This window comes from Penicillium lagena (genome assembly GCF_028827675.1).
Source record: "Penicillium lagena strain IBT 129212 chromosome Unknown utg000005l_segment0_segment0, whole genome shotgun sequence".
NCBI lineage: Eukaryota > Fungi > Ascomycota > Eurotiomycetes > Eurotiales > Aspergillaceae > Penicillium > Penicillium lagena.
Window position 1 is genome coordinate 2747323 of NW_026623226.1, and position 22737 is coordinate 2770059.

The 22737-nt window shown below is 53.3% G+C and overlaps 8 protein-coding genes across 8 annotated transcripts; 2 read left to right on the top strand and 6 right to left on the bottom strand.

Annotated features, from left to right (window-relative positions):
• Nucleotides 1-782: 782 nt before the first annotated feature.
• N7510_007841 (aldo/keto reductase) lies at nucleotides 783-1892 on the bottom strand (the record flags this gene model as incomplete). The annotated part of the gene is made up of 4 exons (XM_056979766.1): nucleotides 783-985; nucleotides 1044-1371; nucleotides 1426-1690; nucleotides 1741-1892. 4 exons carry the CDS (start codon nucleotides 1890-1892, stop codon nucleotides 783-785), a joined length of 948 nt encoding a protein of 315 aa, XP_056832809.1.
• A 927-nt stretch (nucleotides 1893-2819) lies between these two features.
• On the bottom strand, nucleotides 2820-6986 carry N7510_007842 (uncharacterized protein; the record flags this gene model as incomplete). The annotated part of the gene is made up of 1 exon (XM_056979767.1): nucleotides 2820-6986. The coding sequence occupies one exon, from the start codon at nucleotides 6984-6986 to the stop codon at nucleotides 2820-2822; it is 4167 nt and encodes a 1388-aa protein (XP_056832810.1).
• A 1118-nt stretch (nucleotides 6987-8104) lies between these two features.
• N7510_007843 (Mpv17/PMP22 family protein) lies at nucleotides 8105-8943 on the top strand (the record flags this gene model as incomplete). Its single annotated transcript, XM_056979768.1, has 3 exons — nucleotides 8105-8224; nucleotides 8295-8570; nucleotides 8623-8943. 3 exons carry the CDS (start codon nucleotides 8105-8107, stop codon nucleotides 8941-8943), a joined length of 717 nt encoding a protein of 238 aa, XP_056832811.1.
• Nucleotides 8944-9391: 448 nt separating this feature from the next.
• Nucleotides 9392-10586, bottom strand: N7510_007844 (DCN1-like protein; the record flags this gene model as incomplete). Its single annotated transcript, XM_056979769.1, has 3 exons — nucleotides 9392-9827; nucleotides 9896-10098; nucleotides 10503-10586. 3 exons carry the CDS (start codon nucleotides 10584-10586, stop codon nucleotides 9392-9394), a joined length of 723 nt encoding a protein of 240 aa, XP_056832812.1.
• A 433-nt stretch (nucleotides 10587-11019) lies between these two features.
• Nucleotides 11020-11877, bottom strand: N7510_007845 (ribosome biosynthesis protein NIP7; the record flags this gene model as incomplete). The annotated part of the gene is made up of 6 exons (XM_056979770.1): nucleotides 11020-11043; nucleotides 11100-11134; nucleotides 11191-11257; nucleotides 11329-11526; nucleotides 11583-11793; nucleotides 11846-11877. 6 exons carry the CDS (start codon nucleotides 11875-11877, stop codon nucleotides 11020-11022), a joined length of 567 nt encoding a protein of 188 aa, XP_056832813.1.
• Nucleotides 11878-12088: 211 nt separating this feature from the next.
• Nucleotides 12089-14133, top strand: N7510_007846 (nuclear export protein Noc3; the record flags this gene model as incomplete). The annotated part of the gene is made up of 2 exons (XM_056979771.1): nucleotides 12089-13828; nucleotides 13876-14133. 2 exons carry the CDS (start codon nucleotides 12089-12091, stop codon nucleotides 14131-14133), a joined length of 1998 nt encoding a protein of 665 aa, XP_056832814.1.
• Nucleotides 14134-14656: 523 nt separating this feature from the next.
• N7510_007847 (uncharacterized protein) lies at nucleotides 14657-17185 on the bottom strand (the record flags this gene model as incomplete). Its single annotated transcript, XM_056979772.1, has 1 exon — nucleotides 14657-17185. The coding sequence occupies one exon, from the start codon at nucleotides 17183-17185 to the stop codon at nucleotides 14657-14659; it is 2529 nt and encodes an 842-aa protein (XP_056832815.1).
• Nucleotides 17186-18649: 1464 nt separating this feature from the next.
• Nucleotides 18650-22411, bottom strand: N7510_007848 (PT repeat family protein; the record flags this gene model as incomplete). Its single annotated transcript, XM_056979773.1, has 2 exons — nucleotides 18650-22329; nucleotides 22384-22411. 2 exons carry the CDS (start codon nucleotides 22409-22411, stop codon nucleotides 18650-18652), a joined length of 3708 nt encoding a protein of 1235 aa, XP_056832816.1.
• Between the last annotated feature and the right edge of the window lie 326 nt (nucleotides 22412-22737).

Below are 22737 nucleotides of genomic sequence, written 5' to 3' on the forward strand. Positions count from 1 at the left end.
TCCAAAGGTGCGAAAAGCAGGTTTTAATCTTAATTGTAAATAATCCATATTGATGGGGAACAGGTATTGCTGCATAACAAGGACGGGAAGATAGTGGCCCATAACCCAGGGGCACTCGAAACTCAGACCCGCGATGCATAAGTATTTATGGAATCTACTTCGAATAATGACCATTCGATCGCTCATCAATTTGTCCGATAGAACATTTAGATAAATAAGATATGAAAGGCAGGCGCCTCCTCCCCGCGCGCCCGCTTTCTTCATTTACACGGATCTACTCTATTGGTTTGTGTTTCTTGTCTTGATCAAACGGTACCGTTGAAAACGAGCATATTGGACGAACTATCCTACTGGAGGTGATTAAAAAGGAAGGAGCTACCTGCAATATACTGAAAAGCCAACACAATTAAGGGGTTTTATAGCGATTGGATTGGCTGTTATTGGCTTGTTGGCGCGGGGGAAAATGGTACTGGTGACTTTATATTGACTACCGAAGGTTCCAGACACCATCGCAGTGTCCATAACGAATCGCGCTGTCGTCTCTGTAGTTGCTTTCTAATATAATAGTTCCTTGTTTCCATGACGTACAAAAGTATGATTCACAAGGAAATATTGTCGTTGATCATGGAACACACAAATTGCCACTGCAAAAACGTAATGTACATGCTCACCATTGTCCCTAAGCCAGATTGCGATACTGTAAACAATGTTGAAGCAACGTGATCACCAAATTTACATCAGCGTTCATAGTTGCGAGGAAAACAATCCAAGCTTGTGCAAATTTACTTTTGCTTGCCATCGAGGTCTGTAAAGAGCTCATACCCAAAGTCCTTGCTCGAATCATTGAAGCGAAGCTTCTTATCAAGCTTATCAATTTCCTTGATATCCGCATCCTGAAGCGTAAAGGCAATGTCGAAGTTCTGAGTGATTCGCTCCGGCGATTTTGACTTAGGAATGACAGAACGACCATGGGAGATGCCCCAGGCTGTAATGGTTCAGTCAGTGGTTGTAGGGTCAGGTTTGGTGAAAAGTAGTCAGCTTACCTAGAGCAACCTGATTCGAGGTTTTGCCGTATTTCTTCCCAATCTCCACAAGTTTTGGGTCATTCACCAGTTGACCATAATCCTCACGACCTCCATAAATCTCATTTTGGTTACCAAATGGAGAGTATTGGGTCACATGAATACCCTTCTCCCGGTGGAATTCCGCCCAGTACTTTTGTTGCAACCATGGATGCAGTTCCATCTGGTGGACTGCTGGAACAGTTGATGCATTCTCAAGAATACGCTCTAATTCTTCCTTGGAAAAGTTGCTGATCCCAATAGCCCTGGTTTTGCCAGTTTTGAGAAGGGCCTCCATCGCCTTGTAAGTCTGCTTTTAGGTTAACAACGTATATTATTGGGGGAAGTGGAAAGTATCACTAACGTCGACATAGTCGATTTCGGCAGTTATCAAATTGCCATCCGCATCCGAAGGAAACATATCGTCTCCACGCTTGAAGGCGACAGGCCAGTGCATGAGAAACAAGTCGAGATATTCGAGACCCAAGTCATCCAATGTTTGCTGCAATGCTTGACCAACGTCATCAGGATGGTGTTTATTGTTCCATAGCTTGCTGGTAACGAAGATCTCGCTTCGTGGTACGCCGCTTTGCCTAATAGCCTTTCCCACCGCTGGCTCAGTACCATAGCTAAACATTAGATTAGCTTGTGGTCACCAGTGATGAGTTATTTGAGTTACCATCTCGCGGTATCTATGTGCCGATAACCGGCCTGAAGAGCTACAAGAACTGCAGCCTCCTGAGCAGCTTCATCTTGCCACGTTCCAAGCCCAATGGCAGGGATCTTGGCACCGGTGTTGAGCTTAAAAGCCATCTGTTCCTTTGAAGCCATTTTGTTGGTAGGGGTAAGGATGAAAAGCGTTCGATACAGAAAAGATAAAATAAGTTACTGATGCGAAAATAGGAAAAGGTCATTTCAATAAAATAATGGATCTTATGTTTATATCAGGATAGACACCTTTACATCAATAATACATCACAGATAGCCTGATCTTGGCATGGCAAGTCTTACGTTGTGACGACAACACGTTTCTCCGGATGCAGACTTGTCTCTCATATTATTTTAATATGCCTGCTTGAATATCTAGAAGTCAAACCTGGAACTCAATGACGTAAATCTCCTGGATCTTAGTTGTAGGGTCCCAGTATTGAGATATCCCTGGTTGCTCCACTCTGAGGCTCGTTCAATGTGACTTCAGTATGACGCAAATTTGTAAGATTTCTTCTTTCCTTCCCTCCAAGATCCATACTATGCAATCGACCCCTGACAGCTAGCCTGATGAAGATGAATTCTCAGGATGTGGTTGTTGGACAAAATTCACGCTGTAGTCGATGCTAGCCTTCACTACTTGAGACTCACCGAGGATCGACAGGTCGGCTGGCTAACTCTGGATTGCAAGTCAGGCTATTTTAAAACGAAACAGCGATGCCTTTGGAGAAAGTTAAAGCTTCTGTTGCTGTTCAATCCTATAGCTAAATAGATTGGTCGGATGCGGTGGGCGGTAGGAGCTCGCTTTGGAAGACTTCCCTGGTCATTATTATTGCGGAGCGATTCTCGATGCAGGTTAATTGGCACATCTGGTGCAAAAATACTGGGTCCTAGAGAGCCTTTCGTCCGCTTCAGAGGGGTTCTTCCATTCTGTCTAACTGGACAGAGGCAAATATGATGGCGAGTACATCGGTTCACTGTAAAGCACTTCCTCCCACCCACTCACCTCCCCAACCGTTATCTTCCCCTCGACCTCACGCTACTTCACAATTACTGATCAGTGCCATGTCGGAGGACTTGGCCTTCGATGTCCTCCACGCCAGGCCGGGCAGGCGAGTCGACGCGAGACCGGGCGGGCGACGGTGAGCGTGTGCTAGCGCAACCCGTGATGCTGGGCCGATAGTGCTGGCCGCTGCGGTGGGCCCGCATTTGGACCACCTGCTTCCCTATGTACTCGTGGAAGCCAGACAGCAAGGACTCCTCGTCATCTTCGATCCAGAACTCAGATTTCGGCCGCTCAATCAGCTGGCCCGCGTCATCCTCCATCTCCTCATAAATCGTGAACAGGACCCGCTGCTGCTGCCGGTCCCCTGTGTCCCAGTCGTCCAGCTCCAGAGTGCGCGGCAGAATGAGGCGCGTGTTGGCGAGGCTTTGGAAGAAATATTCGTCCGCGCAGTCAGCGTCCCATAACCACCAGATGACCCGCTGGAGCCGGTCTTCCGTCGGCATCCCGTTGCGAATCCACCGGGCCATCTTTGCGAACTGAGCCATGTTGAGATTGCGAAGATGAGCCAAGTTCAGCACCGGCTCGAGGTCGACCGGGCTCGAGGCCACAAGGTCCTGCCACCACCGATTCAGCACACCGGCCTCCCTCCATTGCGAGCCTAGGATCGCGCGCACCGTGCTGATGGGTCGGTTCAGGTACTCCGGGATGCCGGGAGGAGGCTTGTACGGCTGCATGACGATTTCATCGATGTGCCCAAGCGCGCGCTCCTCGACGCCGGGATGGCAATTTTGACACCACATCTCCATGCAAGGCAGCGTTCTCTGGACATCTGCTTCGATATCCGCACGTCGCTGGGCGAGTCGCTGAAAACGTCGCTTGTTCCTGATCTCTACCATCTCTGCGATAGTCATTGTTTCTACCCACCACTCCGTGGGATCGTCACTGTCATCTCCGGACTCGTCTGACGACCTCATGTCTGGCGGAGTATGCTCCCGGTTTCGATCACGCAGCGCAGCCAGTTGGACTTTGTACCGCTCCTCGATAAACCTATCGACTTGCTCCTCCGTGTAATGGCCTTCCTCAATGGCCTTGATCAGCCAAGGAGCGAGCTGCTTGATGCTCCGTTCCGGGCGCGCGGTCCGATCATACGCAGACCAGTCTTCAGTATCGGCTGTGCACACCCACATGTGTCGTGTCTGCTCTGAGCACTCATCGCAGACTTGCCTCAGAGATGTAGGCCAGAATCGCAGAACGGTCTCGTGCTGGCACATAACCCCTGCGCGATATCGGTATCGCAGATCTCTCAGCACCGCTGGTGGCAGAGGTGCAGCTTCTTCTTCGTCCTCTCTCGGGGGAGGCGTGCGAGGCTTGTAGCAGAGAGGAAACGGGGGCACCCAATCGCTCTGAGGCTTTTTTCCAGTGATGATGGAGGTCAGTCTTCCGTTGAAGGGACGACGTTTCTTCAAGCGCCGCTCGGCTTCATTCACGGGCGAGTCATTGAGACCCTCGCGGAGCTTTATGCCAAGATCTTTGGCTTTTTCGAAATACCCGGCATCAGAGCCATGATCGTCTCCGGGCTCACCGACAGGGTTTCCGTCATCTTCGTCCTTGTCTCCCTCAGAGCTTCTGCTGAATTCGGAGCCCTCTGAATCCTCATCGTCATCTTCCTCGGTGTCGTCCAGGTTGGTGGTCTTCAGTGTCAGCTTCGGTCGGTTCCGCGGAGGAGTAGCTGGAGCGTTCCCTGCGTCACTAAGTCGGATTGGATGAATCACCGGCCGAAAGAAAGTAAGGGAAATATGTTCCTTATTGCTGCATCGCGGGCCTTCTTGGCCCGCGATGGGTGTAGGCGGGTTGACCAAGAACAGCGGAACGGTCACTGCGCTCGGGCGGGATGTTGGTTGGTCTCTCCTCGCACCCTGTGCCGAAAGAGGAAGGTCAATGATCGTGGAGGATTGCGAGACAATCGGCGCACTTTCAGAGGGAGCACCCGCGAATGCTGGCGTTGGCTGTTGGATGGGCAGATCAATGGTTCGCGATGTAATCGAAGCCGCATCTCTACGTCTGTAATCACTTTGCCGTGGCGTCGTGCTCCCTGATGAACCAGAATCCGGAGGAGAAGGGGTACTAATGAGCCTCGGCGGAGTCGACACACTCTTTACACAAGCAAATTCTTCAGGACATGACGTTCTGCTGCGCGACGGCTCTTCTGGAACAGGTGGCTCAGTGTCTCTGAAGCTCAGCGTGATGATCTCTCCGCTGTTGACATCATCCGGGTCTGGCGCTAGATTTTCCAGTTCATCATGGCCTGGAAACGATGCCTCGACGGTGGCCGCGATTGTGATCGTCTCTCCATGAGGACGAATAGTGGGAAGTGATGTTGCTCTGCTGTCTTGGGAGACCCCTGGCGTCGGTGTAGGACGGGCAATCTTCCTGGGCTGATTGACGACAATCCGGGGACGCGCCACTGGCTCCGGCTTTACTGTGAAGACATTGTGTCGAGGCAGGTGGCGCCGTGGTGCCCAGTCCGCAAGAACAACGGCATTGCTCCAGAGAGTCAGCGGGCGAGCGACAGGTCTGGGCTCCGGCTTGAAGATGCGGTCGCGCGGAGGAATCGCGCTCACATTTCCCCTGGGGTCCCTCGAAGCAATCAGAGGATGGAGCACTGGCTGCGGCTCAAAGATGCCGCGTCTCGGCGACTCTATCTGCGGATTAGGACTCGTGATGTCTCCCGACAGGGTTGGGGTTGGTGCAGTTGAGGAAATATTCACTTTACCCGACGGTAGCTTGAGTATGCCTTTCAGCGGCTTATTCTGTGCAGCAGGACCGGCATCGCTTCCAAGCTCGCATGAAGCGCGTTTGTAATTGCTCGCCGCGCCCAGTTCTTGTTCGGAGAAGCCGTCTTGCAGTGGTTCTGCCCACGGAGCTGGACCGAAAATTTGGCAGTCTCGATCTGTCACCTCTGGTCCGAAGGTGACCCGTTTCGGTCCCTGCCGCGGTGGGACAGGGGTGACAGCAACTCTAGGCACTGAGACGGGTTCAGAGCGGGCAATGGCGGCGGCAGCGCGCTGCGCCGCAATACCTTCGCGCAACTCCCTCTGTTGCTGTGCAGTAAGTGTGGAGGGTCTTCGCTGCTGCTGCTGCATTGGCATGGGTTCAGGGCGACGACCTAGTCCTTGCTCTGGAATCAAAATAAGTCTTCGCGGTGGAAAAGGCCTAAACCTATTGCGTTCTCGAGAGTGTCCTGGAGCGACCGGTGCAGGACGACGAGCAGTATCAGGATGGACTGGGATTCCGCGCTGAGGTGGCACGTTTTGTGGAAGCGGCCGTTGTCGGGGAAGGTGCCGTGTCGAGATAGCGTCCGGGTAAGGAGATGGTCCTGGGTCTGGGATGGACCTCACTTTGTCCTGGCACTGCCGAGTCGTCGCGCCTGGAAGAGGGCGGTTCGGGACAATGTGCTGCACGATAGTGTCGGTGCATCTTCTCGGTGGCGTTGCTCGCGCTGGATATCCCAAATCCCTTAGAAGTTGGCCCTGTCTGTCCTCGCGCCGCGTAACTGACAGGGTAATTGAGCCATGGCTGCTGTGTGTCCATGGTTCGCGGCCTGCAAAGCTGGAGGGGAACCTGGACGTTGGCAAATGCTCAGACGGCGTCTGCTGCCCCTGACTTGTGTTTCTGGCGCGATATTCAGTCGCGATCGGATGGTCGATCAGCACGGCGCCGAGGTCTCGCAGCTCTGATAGTTCATCGTCTCCATCATGCTGAACACTCCCCTCGACGCTCTCGATATGTGAAACTTCAGGCATCTCCTCTTCTCCGGTACAGGAAACGTGCTGAACATTCTCTTCAACATTTTCAATGTACAAATTGTCCGTCATCTCCTCGTGCGACTGTTCCTCAACAAATTGCTGCTCGACGTCCTTTGTACTCATCTGGTGACCAACCAAAGCGAGACTGGATCCGACAGGCTTGCACTCCTGAGACGCTTCCTGAGAAACCTTCTCCTTGAGGTCTTCCTCCTCGTGATTCTCCTCAACCTCCACGCTGGGACTTGCAATCTCCATGTTTATATGGACCACTGTGGGCAGTCTCTCAGCAGGGAATGGACCTCGTTGCTCTAAGCCTGCAGTCCATGGGCTTGTCTCCTCCCCAGGCTGGAGGCCCTCAAGTGGAAACCCCTGCAGCTCAAACCTCTCCAGCGTGTCCTCGGACATGTTGAGAATTGAAGATAGGGCTTGTGCACATGTATTCAGATGAGAGGATGCGGCTGGGGATGAAGACAGGTAAGGTAAGGTGGGAGATGGATGGGGCTTGAAATGACGGTGGGTTAAGGGCAGAAGAAAGAAAGTGGCAGCGTGTTATTTGTGCACGCATCGTGGTGAGTCGCTTATGTCGGCGACAACAAGGCTTGTGTCGTCGGTATGGCGATCCCGTCTGGTATGGTGAATGGGGGAACTGGGCCATTATGATACTATGTGTCTACATGCAGATGAGCTGCTGGTGAGCTTCTATGGTAGGTTGTTTGTAGCCCTCTGATTTTGGTGATGTTGACCAGCAGGAGATGAGAAGTAGGGTTGGCGTGGTCCCGTGATTTGGTATACTATGCATTGTAGAACTCTTGTAGACGCAGGATACAAAGACGACCTCCAAATAATGATTCATCACAATCAGACCTTGTTTTTCATTCCACGTTCTTTGTGCTTGGAGCTTTGTAGTGGATGACAGAGTATCTCTGCCAGTGATATATTCCGAGCGAAAGATCCCACCTCTACACAACACACCCTCTCTGTCTATTTCTGCCCCAGGATAAATGACCCCATACTTCTGATGGGTATCCTCCAATCAAACCGTCTCACAATCACGTTCTGTGGATATTAGTCACCAGTCCATACATGTCGGGCGGTCCCGAGCATCCGCCAATGGATCTCGCCGGGAACTGCCCTTGACCTGGTGCCTCAGGCCCCAGGGGCCCCATCTGCCGGCCGGGCAACCGACTGCTTTTAATCCCCAGGGATTTTCTGTTTCCATTTTGCGGAGAGCAAATACCCCGTGTCACTCTGCTCTTTGATTATTGTACACCGTGGAACAGTCATAATAATCTAACCGATCGAGGTGCACTATTGTAAGTGCTTATGTACCTCGCCTGTTCTCGCTGTTCCTGTCGAGCCCAGCCCAGCCCCCTCTCCCTCGTTCGCTGCCATAAACAAACACGCGCCCCCCTGTCCCTCGACTGATCCTCATCTTCTCTGCCCATTCTTCCTCTTTCGTTCGCCGGAATATTAATTCTCCCTTCAGTTTCTCCCACCGGATCGATCCCTTCCCTGAGCCCAGCATGTCCGTCAAATTCCAGGAAGAGACCTTCCGCACGGTCGCGGGTGGAAAGCCCGAGGACCTGGCGCACCGCGTCGGTGAGCGCTTGACCGGAGGCAAGACGCAGGCCGGCTATCTGGCGGTACGTTCTTGGATCTCAATTTCCCCGGAAGAATGATGTCTAACCCGAGGAATGGATCGCCACTATGTAGGCCTACCTTAAACAGCTGCAGAAGAACCCGCTGCGCACCAAGATGCTCACCTCCGGTGTGCTCTCCGGTCTGCAGGAATTGCTAGCCTCGTGGATCGCGCATGATGTCGGCAAGCACGGCCACTACTTCAGCTCGCGCGTGCCCAAGATGTCGCTGTACGGCATGTTCATTGCCGCGCCGCTGGGCCACGTCCTCATCGGCATCCTCCAGAAGATCTTTGCCGGCCGGACGAGTCTGAAGGCCAAGATTTTGCAGATTCTCGTCAGCAATCTGATTGTACGTGCCCCCCCTCTCCACACAAGGGGAATGCTGACCGCCATCCGCACAGATCTCCCCGATCCAGAACTCCGTCTACCTGTGCTCGATGGCCGTCATCGCCGGCGCGCGCACCATCCACCAGGTCCGCGCCACCGTCAAGGCCGGCTTCCTGCCCGTCATGAAGGTGAGCTGGGTCACCTCGCCCATTGCTCTGGCTTTCGCCCAGAAGTTCCTCCCCGAGCACACCTGGGTGCCGTTCTTCAACATTGTCGGCTTCTTCATCGGCACCTACGTCAACACCCATACCAAGAAGAAGCGCCTCGAGGCGCTGCGCAAGCGCTACAACGACCGCCGCGGCGGCGACTACGAGAAGCGCGACTACAACCCTTAGGGGGAATGGCCCTGGTCGCGACCACGGGACCAGACGTGCCAAAATGTCGTCAGGACCCTTTTTCCTTTGTACCTTTTTTTCTCGGTGTTTGCATCTTCATCTTCCCCTGTATACATTCCGGGCATTTTAGGCATGCCGCAGATATCTGTCTGATTTACTTCTCCGAAATTTATGATGAATGGCCTTTTCTCCCATGTATTTCTCATGTTCTGCCGCTGAACATAATACTGGTGTCTTCCTATCGGCTGCGCCAATCGTCTCTCTCTCTCCTCCTGCCTATAGAGTAGTTGCTAGATAGAGACTGGAAATGCGACCTGGTCAATAATGTAGCTGTTCTTGTACTGTGTCTGTGGCTTTTTCGTAAGGGGTTAATAATGCATAAGTCGACTTCACCCATCTCATCATCATCATCATCATCATCATTCGGCTCTTCTAATGGATTTAAAAATCACTCCAGCTCCATCTCAGACCCTTCCTTCCCTCTCTTCGCCGCAACCCAGCTCACAAAATCATCCAATGCCCCTGGCCACGCCCCATCGGGACTCCACCACCCAAATGCCTCATCCTCGCGCGTCTTCCGCATAAAAACTTCCGTCTGCTCCCACAGGTCTTTGTTGACGGGCTTCTTCCCTCGGCTCTCCAAAAACTCAAGCCACCAGTCCAACCACGGCGTCGACGACGTGTTCCACTGCACGCCGCCGTGGTCCGGCGTGAAAAAGAGCCGCCACTGCTCCATCGCGATCTCGAATTGCAGGTTGCGCTGCCCTTGCATCCGCGACAGCGGGAATGCGAATCTGTAGACTCGCCGGAAGGTCTCGGGCTCCGTGGGGATGCGGAGTCGCAGCTTTTGCGCGTAGTCGATCATTTTGGGGAGTGTGTCGCAGCTGTTCGTATGCAGTTAGTTTTGGATGCATTGTTTCTACTCAAAAAGTGCGCCTGCGCCTGGCCTTACCTCACATCTCGCCAGCCCTTCACGAATTCCTCGCGTGTAAACTCGCCCATGGATGGGCACTTTAGCAGCTCCGCCACGGCGAGACAGGCTACCTCGTCCAACTGCACTTGCAGGTCGCCTAGGTATTTCATGGCACCTTCGATGCCGATTCCATCCGGGTTGTCATCCGGCGAATCTGCCCGTAGAGTTAATGTGGATCTTTTCTGTAGGCAAGAGTCTTACCTCGGTAGCTGTCAAAGATCTTGCTGATTGCGGCTGTGTTGCCTGATGAACCGGCATGGTTGCCTTGATAGTATCTGTGATGGGGGTTACTTTCTGTTTGCATTCTCGGCCTGTCTGCTCTCTGTGCGGTGGCTTCTACATGGTTCCTGGGGCTATGTATGATATTGACATGCAGACAGACCAGGAAACCATGTCATACCGACAGACAAAGGAGTGGGAAAAGGAAACAGAACTTACATATCAACAGCTTGCTCAACCTTCCACCCGGCAGCCCGGAGGAACTGTATACACATTCAACAAGTCAGTCATACAATTCAAGACACGTGATCACAAATCGAGAGCTAAACAGCCGCAAAAGAACAAAAGAACGTAAACCCAAACATACCCGGGCAGCAACTGCATCCTTGGTCTGAGTCAGCGCGACAAACTGGGCGATAGCTTGTTTCTGGGAAGTCGAGTACGGCGGCATGGTGGGGGTTGTTGGGGGAGTGAGCTCGCCGGTGGGATGTGAGGTGGGGGGAGAGCGATAGAGAGAGGCGAGATGGAACAGGGGAGACGAAGGGAACAAAGGAAAAAGAAAGAGATGACGAGCGAAGAGAGTCCCGTACTCTGTTAGCTTGCAAGGCCCCGACTCGGTGATGGTTTGTAGCCTCATCGTCGCTGCTGCCGATGGCTGAGGCAGACGCTGTGCTGACTCATCCTGATGCCTGAGGCACTAACAGGCATGAAATAGTTATCCGAAGGGTTGTTGGATCGTTACCTCAAATACAAAGAAGAATGGAATATGATGCTTGGATTCAATTGATGGCATAGCAGATAATGGTATACACATAGATAGAACAGTACTTTTGACCAGATATAAATGGCAACTCCCAAAACTCCTGCAATATGCTCTTTCCACCCTAGGTCGTGAACAGCGTATCTTCCTATCGAACCGATCAGCTTTGGGGACTATAGAGACCCGGGATTTGGTAAAACTCACATCACGCAGCCATTCTCCAGCATCGGCTTGCCGGACTGAAACGCTTGCAATTAGCGTGTCTCCGTAAGACCAATGGCAAAGATGTACTTACAAACAACAATAGCCGTGGGCTCCAACTTTCGCGTTTCAGCGGTCGATCTCGCTGTGACCCCAAAGCCCTAGAGAGGAGGGACGACTCAGTATGGACCGCATGTATAGCCTACTACAACGACCCAAAGATGAAACGTACCAGTGGCTTGTCATCCGCACTCAGCACGATAACGCCCTCGTGCTCTGCCATGTCCTGTGAGAATCTCCCAATATGGGCCTTTACCAGATTACCGCCGTAGAGGAAGGGCATTTCTCCGTTGCTCTTGACCCAGACCCGGTTCCGTGCGTGTGGTGCGATGACATCTAGAGCGGTGATATTGACGCGGAACTTGCCGGTCTAAAGGCGCGGAGTTAACTCGGGTAGTAGACCAGGGCCGAGAGACGCGTGCATACCTTTGTGAACTTGCCGATCATCGTGCCCGCCGAGAGCAGATTGGCGCGCGGGACAGACACGGCCAGGTTTGCCAACTTCAGCGGGAGATAGAACACGCGGCTGCCTTGCAGACGGAAGACATGTCGCTCAGCCGTAGCACCATCGTCAGACGGTGGTGCGATCAGATTGTTTAAACTACGACCGCAGTAAACGGCGAGCTTGGAGAACAGTCTGCAAATCGGTCCGGTCAGCCAGAGCAATTTCGGAGAGATGGAATACACACGTCTTGGTTTCTTCTTCCGTGAGACTGCGCATGATGTCACAGGGTGTCCAGCACAGACGGATATCGGTATCGAGACGAGGATTGCGAAGATCTTGGGGTGAAGGGTAAAAGGTGAAGTTGTCGGACCTAACTAAAAATTCCCAGGGACGGGGCCGGCAGAAAATTCTTGGCGGCCAGCCGATAGAAAAAAAAAGTTTCCGCCTTTTCTTCTTTGCAAAACTCATTAAGACTCTCACAAACACCATGGCGCGCGGTCCGGCTGTTAAAAGGAGACGTCTCAGTCCTCCTGGTGACGAGGAAAAATCATCACAAAACACCGACGATTTCCACACCCGCGCCAGCGAGTGGGATCTCGAGCAGGATTACGAACGCCGCCCGCGCAAGACGAACAAGAAAGACAACGAGCGAACTCGACTTCCGATCAAGACCTCCGAGGGCTTTGTGCACAATGTGGCCGAACAGGAAGACCCCGCGGAAGAGACTGACAGCTTTCTCGGCACGGATGACGACGAGATGGAGGATGCATCTGGAAACGAGGATGAGCCCGAGGAGGTCAAACCCAAGATCCCATTAAAGGTACAGATTGTGCAGGCCAAGGAAGAACTCGCACGCCTGGCAACTCTCATCAATGAGGATCCGGAGGAGCATATCGCGCTGTTCAAGACCATGGCGGAGATGGTGGAGAAGGAGGACTCGCCGGTCACTGTGAAAAAACTGGCTCTGGCAGCCCAGGGAGCGGTCTACAAGGATGTTATTCCGGGCTATCGCATTCGTCCACTCAGTGAAGAAGACATGACGGCAAAGGTTTCGAAGGATGTGCGAAAATTGCGGAACTTCGAGCAGTCTCTGGTGTCGGGATATAAGGCCTACGTCCAAAAGCTGGCGGTGCTCACCAAGCCAGCCAAGGGCGAAAATGCCGGTGTAGATGCTGGGTTGAAGAGCATCGCCATCAACTGCGCTTGCAACATGCTCTTGGCTGTGCCGCATTTCAATTTTCGCAGTGAGCTGCTCAAGATCATCGTGAACCGCCTCGCCAGAAGGCAGGTGGATGCCGATTTTGTCAAGTGCCGTGAGACTCTGGAGGAGGTTTTCCACAAGGATTCCGATGGAGTTGTCTCACTCGAAGCGGTCCGCCTCCTTGCCAAGATGTTGAAAGCTCGAGACTTCCGCATCCACGAGAGCGTCCTGGACACTTTTCTTCATCTGCGTTTGCTCGGTGAGTTTTCCATGAAAGGCTCGCAAGACCGGGTCGATCGCGAGACGGAAGAAACCACCGGCGGCAAGAAGCAGAAACAGAAACGAGAATTCCGGACGAAGCGAGAGCGCAAGGTCGAAAAGGAGCGCAAGGTGGTGGAGAAGGACATGAAGCAGGCAGATGCACTGGTTTCGCACGAAGAGAGGGAGAAGAATCAAGCTGAGACGTTGAAACTGGTGTTTGGTGTCTACTTCCGCATCCTGAAAGCACGCATTCCGACTCTGATGGGACCAGTGCTGGAGGGGTTGGCCAAATACGCGCGTCTGATCAACCAAGACTTTTTCGGTGATCTCCTCGAGGCCCTGAAGGATCTTATTGGACATGCAGAACGCACCGAAATGGGCGAAGATGTCGACGACGAAGCCGAAGAAGACAGCACCGAGGTCTCCGAAACCGCCGCGCGAGATGCTCGCCGTGCAATCCTCCTTTGCACCGTGACTGCGTTTGCCTTGCTCGAAGGCCAAGATGCCAGCAAAGCCGCGGCAACCCTCCACCTAGACCTCAGCTTCTTCATCAAGCATCTCTACCGATCCCTGTACGCCCTCTCCACAAACCCTGAAGTCGAATTCAACCCCAACACCGCTCTCCGGCTTCCGGATCCGAATGCTTCGGAAGACCAGACACAGCCTCGCTCAAAGAACAAAGTCAACTTCCAGACACCTATGGTTCTTCTCCTGCGGTGCCTGCAGTCCACTCTCATATCCCGCGCCCATGGCCTCCCCCGGCGAGTCGACTAGCCAGTTTCGCCAAACGGCTTATGACGACCTCGCTCCAGCTGCCTGAGAAATCAGCCATCGCTACCCTCGCCCTAATGAGCCAGGTCTCAAAGCACAATGCCCGCCGCATCTCGTCACTGTGGCATACGGAAGAGCGCAAGGGGGACGGCGTGTTCAATGCCTTCGCCACAGATGTGGACGCGACGAATGTCTTCGCTGGATCAGTGTGGGAAGGCGAGTTGTTGCGCCAGCATTACTGCCCGCAGGTGCGCGATGCTGCGTTAGAGATTGAGAAGATCCTGGCGACCTCTAAGTAAATACTTCCTTGCCGTTGTCATGTACCTCCCTTATCTTATGAGAACATTTTCCCATACCTATACCCTTTCCCTAGAAGAAATGGAAATCGATAAAAGCGTTTCACATACATAATTTATCACATTAATATCGTAAGCTAGTTCAATTCTACATTTTGTGGATGATCTTAATTCCCCCAGAGCGATCAACAACTCCCCGAATCTCGTCTCCACAGTCATCTGCAGTGTAGCTCGAAACCCCAGGATCAACCCTCCGACGTGGTTAAAATGAGAAGCAGGGGCTGTCATATCCAAGCCATACTTCCCGATGATAGCCTCAGATAACTTGTCTGTGTATCCAACACCTCTAACCCCAAGCCACGAAGCTGAAACTCCCACACCAGAAAGAAAAAGACGAGCAGCACAATGAGAAAAGAAAAGCAAAGCAAGAGACCAGAAAGTGAAACACAGCTGCAAAGAAAAGCCAAGCGAGAGAAAATAAGAAAAACCAGAACGACGACACCTCGAATGCCAGACCCAGAAGAACCTACTGAAGTTCGTCGCCAGCAGTCGAGCGAGATACACGCTCCGACCCCTTATCCCATTCCTGCCTATCCCACTGGTGATTCGAAAGAAGCGGCACCTTAGGTTCATCCTCGCTCGAGGGTGTGGTGCAAGGAGGAAGAGCAGAGTGGAAGCTTGCGGCCGTTGAGAAACTTTGCGTAGTGGTCGGCACCACATGCTGGCTTGGTGAACCTTCTTTCGAGTGCTGTGTTTGAGCTGAGATACCTGCAGGACTAGATGTGTTCTCTGGCAGAGAAGAAAGAGAAGCAACAACAGCAGGCCCAATGCTCGTAACATCAGAGACCATGCCGTCTTCCTTCTGCTCCTGCTCCTGTCGAGTCTTGATCTGTCGCTCACGCATGATAGCCTGTTCCACAGGACTGCGCAAGGCAGGGTGAATATTGCTAGGCGTGGTGGTATTGCTGCTGCGATTGATGTCGTCGACGACGCGGTTGATGATGGAGCGCGGGACCGGGGGGATAGGCGGCGTGGAGGAGTTAGATGCGCGAAGCTCGTTAAAGTTATTACTGTCACCCTGCGGGGAAGAGATGCCTTCTTTCGTGCTCGAACGACGAGATGACCATGGGAACTTGTTGCCGCTGGTCGAGGTGTCGCTCGCCTGGCGACGACGACGGAGTCCGAACCATTTCTTTGCGTCCTCGTTGCTACCAGGCTTGGGAGGAGAAAGTTTGTCCTTGGATTCCAGCACGCCGTCGATAGTGCGAGGACTCTTCTTGGACCCGGAGACGTTGCATGGCAGGGACATGGTGGCCTGCGTCTCTGTCGAGGCGAGGCGAGTGCCACCAGGCTTGCTGGAGAAGGGCGAGCTAGGGGCAGGGACAGGCTTGATAGCAATGGGCCTGATCAAGGACTCTTTACTCCCAGAGCTGGATTGACTGCCACGCTGAACGAGTGTCGTTTCAGCATCCTTCTCCCGCTTTGCCTTCATCTGAGCAATCTCGTTCTCGATCTCCGCATTCTTCAGCTGGTGGTACTCGATGAACCGCTGATTATCATTAGAAGAGTGCTTCACGATGAGAGTATCGGTCTTCGCGTTGAGTTCTTCGTAGGACCGCGCCAGAGCCCGGATCTCGCCCTGCAGCTCGTCGAGCATCTTCATCTCAAACACGTTGAACCGCCGCTCCATCACCCCAATCTCCAGACGCATATCCAGCTGGAACTTCATCATCTCGCGCGAGATCTCACACTGCTTGGCGAAGAGATCGGATTTGGCCCGTGCGAGATCAGCAATACTGTCGATCTGATTCTGAAGTTGCTCTCCAATCCAGAAAGACAGATCCTCAAGCTTCTTGCTGATTGTGTTGATGCCAACGTCTGTCTGCTTCTGGATTGTTCGGACAATTTCCACAATTTCGTCAACATGTAAGACTGTGCTGCGGTTCTGGATCTCAATAGGAATGGGCTGGCCCAACGGCATGTTGGCCTTTTGAAGCCGCTCCTGAAATGAAGGCAGGTAGTCTGGGAGTGTGGTCACTGGCGGTTCATCCTTGCTGCTGTATGCACTTAGAATTGAACGTTGTCCCAGAGCCTCAGGTCCTGGTGTAGGTGTCCGGGGCCTCTTGAATCTCTTTGGTTTCTTGTCCGACTTCTCCAACCAGCTGGCGGGAAGATACTTGACTTTGCCGCGACCTTCAGCAAGGTCACCGATATTGGGAGGCGAGTCCTCAGTTTCCGGGTAGTCAGGCATCCAGGGAATATCTGGGGTGTGAGGAGTGCGTACGACCGACTGCGAGGACAGTCGGTCGAAGCTAGGACATGTGACGACAATGTCTGGACGCAGCTTTGAAGCTGAAATGGGTGGTGATACCAAGGAAGACATATCCCCATCCTTGGCGGCAAATTCTGAAGAAGCCAGTTCAGAGATTGTAGTGGTATCTTTGTACAGACTCGAGGTCCTGATGGGGGTCATGGTGCCCTGCGCATATGAGAATGTTCCAGAAGGAGGCAAAGGAATTCTGCTTCGTGCTGCAGCAAAGAAAGACGAAGGGTTCGACGAGCTGCTCGTTCTGATGACAGACTTGGTCACTTCGATTGGACGTTGCGGCAGGGACTTAGGGCTGCGAATATTGGCTAAAGGAGGTGTAACGCCCATGGTGGTCACTGAGCGTCGAGCCATGAGGTTAGGGCTTGCGGTCGTGGATACGACAGAAACACGAACAGGCAGCGGCGAGTCTTTGGCACATTCCTTGCGCAGGTCCTTGAAACTGAGCTTCGATTTGATAAGATCCAGCTTAGACCTTTTCTTGTTCTCGCCGGCATCGTAACCGGACTTGTCAAGGCTAGCGGCTTCGTGGATGCGAGGTGGGTCTGTAACGGCGCGCTTCTTCAATAGATGCGGCCTGCAGGGCGACAGACTGGCCTCTTCCACATGGCGCAAAGTTGGGGAAGTCGGCTCAGGCCTAAAAAGGCGCGGCTTGGGCATGGGGACAGCCAGGTCCTTGTCATAGTCTAGACTCGAACCCGCGCGGGCAAGACTCGGGCGCTTGGGCATGGGTGAGTCTGAACTGGCTGTTATCTTGGATCAGTCGTTTTTTTTTGGATTTGTATGTGGTCTTTCATACAAAGAGGAAGGGGGAAAAGGGTTTTGAAAACTTACCAGAATCCTTTCCAGCGGCTAGATATTCAAGATCCTTGGCTTTCATCTGGGCGAATGCATTGCCAGGCTGAATGCGTGGAGGATGGATATCAGAAGAGGATATAGAATGGACGCCCAGTCCAGGAGACGAGGGCCTCTGGGTAGCGGGGAAATAAGGGTTGTTGATGTAGAAAGAAGAGTTGTTAGATTCCTGTGCCTGAGTGGGCTTTTGGTTTTCCATCGTGCAAGTGAAGAAAGAAGAGATATCAGGTGCAAGATTAAGGAGTTCGAAGAGCAGAACGGTTGTGGGATACAGAGAGTGAGCAGCAGTGAGTGACGGCACAAGAAGAGAGGTATGTAGAGAAGGTGAAGAAGGAAGAGGTCAGTTGGTGAGAGATGAAGAGAAGAAGTTGTTGAAGTCCTGGTGGTAGAAGGTGAGCTTTGTTATGCGTTGCCTGCCAGGCAATATTTACTGGTAACAATAGCACACTTGTCATAATCCAGAACCTTTTTACGTTATTTCCACATTATTTCTACATTATTTCTGAACAAGATCAAATTATAACTACTAAATGCACCGTAGTTTTCCTATTGGCGGTATTGTGTTCACTATGAATAGTTCATGCTACGCAACATGCTACATCAGGAACGAAGAATACTGACAGGTACCTGATGTTTCCCCCAAAGGTTGGTAATTTATGGCCTTGTTACTCGCCATGACTTGAGCTGGGCCTACAGGACACCCTATATGCCGAGGGAAGAGTGTTTTCTGTCTAGAAACTATTCGATACCTGCTACAATGTAAGGGAAGATAGAATAAAATAAAGTCATCCATTAGGTCATCGTCATAAGTATCATTACACACATCCTGGAGGAATATCAAGAACCAACCCAATCTCAAAACGAGATCGAATCTTGAACGCATCAGAAACATGATCGGGAGACGACAGACATAAGAAAATCATCAAACCATAAAGAAACACAGAAAAGTCAAAATCAAAAAATAACAAAAACAGCATATCAGACGCAAAAGGAAATCGTAAAAACAGAAAAAACGGACGCAGATATCAAATACAGGGGAATCATGCGTGGGTAGAACATTCTGAACAGGGGAGAAGAGGGGGGACTTTTTTGGGGCCTTTTGCTCCTGGGGGAAACACTGGTTGTAGGTATCCCGAGAGCTGTGATAAATCAGATATAAATGTGCCACAGCAGCGCAAGTATAGCCACAACCAAGGCAATCAAGGTCAGGGGCCTGATGGAATCAAATTATGTTAGTACTGTTCCTGGGAAACGGAAGACGACAATGTAGGTGGATCTCGCGTCTCCCAACGTCCAGCACCAGGGGAGAAAGACCATGGCTCAAGGAAGGCGATCTCTTTATTTGTTGCTGCCCTTTCCACGACGACGGCGGAAGGGCGCAAAAATGGCACCAAAGAAGTTCACAAAGACGTTGCGCCAGATCGCCTTGAGCCAGCTGTCAGGTGCATTATTCAGAGAAACAGCAGTCACTGACCGATTCTGGCTCGGGGGACGAGCATCTCCATCTGTCTTACCGGCCGCGGCCGCGGACTTGCTAGTGGAAGCTTCAGGTTCTTCGACTACTTCCGGCCTTGCGTCCTCAACGCGGGCCTTCTTGATAGTCGATGGTTGCTCTTCACTGGCGCTAGCTGCGGTGGCGAGCTGGTCCGTGGAGGGGATGTTGAGCTTTTGGAGGAGGGCTTCGCGGTCGCCGGCGAGGGCTGCAAGAACCGGATCAGCATCCAAAGACAGAACAGAGGAACGGTTCAAGAGGAACGGGGTCGGCTTACAGTCTTCAGGCTGCGCCTCCGTTGTTGGAACCTTGGTCTCGGCGTCCTTGCCATCAATAACGGCCTTATTAGCCACTTCTGCTGACTTGGAGGCCTGCTGGTCTGCTGCAGGTGCCACTGTCTCGGGTTCCTTCGATTCAGACAGCACGCCAACCGCAGCAACACCAGCTGCAGCTGCAACACCAGCCCCGAGGATCTCAGGAGTCAGTGAATGATCCTTCACAACATCCTCGTGCTTTTTCTGCTGAGGCTCCTCGGTAGGTTCAGATTCAGAAGCCTGTTCGGGCTGCGCCTCGGGTTGAATAGGTTCATCTGCAGTACCCACTTCGGCCGCCCGAGTCACTTCTTTGCTTTCAGCTTCATACTCAGTCGCGGCTGGCTCAGAAGGTGCCTCGGGCTGCATCGTTTCATCTGCCTGCTCAGGATCTGCACCCTCGGCAGTGGTAGTAGCAGCCGCTGCCGCAGGTTCAGATACAGGCTCATCAGCCACCTTCTCTGCACTAGCAGCATTCTCCGCAGCAGGTTCTTCCTCAACAGGTTCCTCAACTGCCGGGGTCACATCTTGGACAGGCTTGTCGGTGATTGACTCTGCCACAGCGGGCGCTTCGGTGAGAGTGTCATCAGCAGCAGCTGGCTCGGCGTCTCCATCTGTAGTCAGCTGCTCGACTGGGGCGGAAATCTCGGGCACAGATTCTGGCACTGCAGGTTCCTCCGAAGTAGGACCTTCAGCAGATTGCTCAGAAACAGATTGGTCAATATCTGTAGCAGGATCCTCAGGCGCAGGTCCATCAACGGCAGGAGTTTCGTCACCCTCTTGAGGAGTCTCCTCAGTTGTCTCCACAGCAGTCGAATCAGCCGCAGGCTCGAGCTGTGTTTCCTCAACGGGCTCCTCTGAAGCAGTGTTGACCTTTTCGGTCTGCTCGGTTGCTGGTGCAACTTCTGAAACTTGCTCAACAGGGGAGTCCTCAACAGCTGGTACCTCCGGAACTGGTTCACTCGCCGGAGCCAGCTCCTCGGCGGTCGTTTGCCCGACAGATGTCTCCTCAACTGGTGGAGCGACTTTTTCAGCAGTCGACTTTGCAGCAGCGGGTTCAGCTTCCACTGGCTTGTTCTCAGTCGACTCTATGACGGCCGTCTTTACGGGCTCCTCGGTTGAAGTTTCGGTCGGGCTTTCATCCTGGGTGGAAGGTTCGACAGCAGGCTCCTCAGCAGGGATCTCCTTGGAGGACTCCTCGACGGGTTCAGCCTGTGGCTCGGTGGAAGGCTCCTCAACAGCGGGAGTGGTCGCATCTTCAGTGGCAGTTTCAGTCGTAGTAGGCTGCTCGGAGGATGGCTCTTCCGTGGACGTGACGTCTTCGCTCACTTCAGCGGGCTCCTCAGCGGTCGTATCCTTCGCAGGCTCTTCAAGTGCTGGTTCGTCAACAGTAGGCTGCTCAGTGGGAGCGGAAGCGCTGTACTGTTCAGTGCTTGTAGTTTCTGTAGGTTCAGGGGCAGTAGAAGAATCCTCAGCGGTGGGTTCTTCTGTCGCCTCAGGTTTAACAGTAGCAGGCTCTTCAACAGCAGCCGGCTCTTCGGCAACAGGCTCTTCGGCAACAGGCTCTTCGGCAACAGGCTCTTCGGCAACAGGCTCTTCGGCAACAGGCTCTTCGGCAACAGGCTCTTCGGCAACAGGCTCTTCGGCAACAGGCTCTTCAACAGCAACAGGCTCTTCGACAGCGGCAGGCTCTTCAACAGCAGCAGGCTCTTCCACGGCGGCAGGCTCTTCCACGGCGGCAGGCTCTTCCACGGCGGCAGGCTCTTCCACGGCGGCAGGCTCTTCCACGGCGGCAGGCTCTTCCACGGCGGCAGGCTCTTCGACAGCGGCAGGCTTTTCCACGGCGGCAGGCTCTTCGACAGCGGCAGGCTCTTCAACAGCAGCAGGCTTTTCCACGGCAGCAGGCTCTTCGACAGCGGCAGGCTCTTCAACAGCAGCAGGCTTTTCCACGGCAGCAGGCTCTTCGACAGCGGCAGGCTCTTCCACGGCGGCAGGCTCTTCCACGGCGGCAGGCTCTTCCACGGCAGCAGGCTCTTCGACAGCGGCAGGCTTTTCCACGGCAGCAGGCTCTTCGACAGCGGCAGGCTCTTCAACAGCAGCAGGCTTTTCCACGGCAGCAGGCTCTTCGACAGCGGCAGGCTCTTCCACGGCGGCAGGCTCTTCGACAGCAGCAGGCTCTTCGACAGCAGCAGGCTCTTCGACAGCAGCAGGCTCTTCAACAGGTGTGGAGATTTCTTTTTCGGCGACGGGCTGTTCAGTAGAAGGTTCAGCGACTGGATCTGAGGTTACTTCGATGGCTGGTTCCGCAGCAGCTTCGGGGTTGGGCTCCTCTGGCTTGGAGTCTTCCGCTGGGGCTGCATCAACATTCAGTGCCTCTGTAGCTGGCTCTGATAAATTGTTCTCCTCCAAAGATTCTGGATCGGGTTTCGTAGTAGCCTCGGCATCTGGCTCTTGGGCAGGCTCCTCCACCGGCTCGTTGGCAGGCTCAGTTATCTCCTCAGCCTGTGGCTCATCGGTGGTGGGTCCTACAGCAGGTTGCTCCGTATTCTCGGCAGCTGGTTCGCTGGAAGCTTCTTCAGCAGCTGGAGTCTCCTCTGAAGTCTGCTCCTCTGTAGCCTCGGCGACGGGTTCGGCAGCTTGACTCTCAGCAACAGGCTCCTCTGCCGTCTCCTCTGGGGCAGCCTCAGTAACAGGCTCCTCTGCGGTTTTCTCGGTTTCAACCTCTGGAATAGCTTCGTCTGCGTGGATGGTCTCGTGACCTGCTACTGCAGAGTCGGGTTGATCTACTTCATTCGAAGCCTTGGGAATAGCAGCAGCAGTTTCCGGGACATCGTCCGTCGTAGCGAGGTCATCAACAGTTGGCTCTTCCGACGTCTGCTCCGTGTCTACTGGAACAGTGGTGGAGTTTTGTTCGGAACTTGGCTCCGTTGCATGTTGCTCTGACTCAGGCTCTTGTGAAGTAGCCTCCGCAGGCTGTTCATCCTGGGCCGGTTCTGCAGCTGCCTCTTGGGTCTGCTCTGGCACCGGATTCTGCTCCCGCTTTTCTGTAGCCGCAGCTTCTGGTTCAGGCTCTGCCTCGGTAGTCTTCTCATTTAGGATAGACTCCGTAGCAGTGACATCGCCGCTGAAGCTGGGCTTCTCCTCTACCAGCACGGGGTTGGAGTGCAGCTGCTCGACCGAGACAGGGTCTCTGGGCAGGGTCTCGTCAGCAGGAACTGGAGGTGGTGGTTAGTACTGATGGACAGGGAAATAGATGGACGGAGAAGTACCATTATGGATTGCAGCAGCAGTGGCCATGATCGTTGAGTTCGTCAAATCGTTACAGTCGTGAGGAGGAGGGGGGATTAAAGAATATTGGCAACTTGACCAGCAAAGCAAACCAGATGGATGGGAGGAAGAGGAAGAGAGAAAGAAAAGACTGGCAGCAATAGAGCTAAGTACAGGTGGGGCAGCGAGTTGGCACAGTGACCAACTCGTGCTAACCTGCTGATCGCCAACATGCGGTGAGCTGCTTATCATTCGTCCTACCTACCTACTCGGTCCTTCAGGGACAACGACCACGAGAGGATTTGAACTAGTGAGAGCCATAGCTGCCGACATGACCGATATTTACTACTGCCATA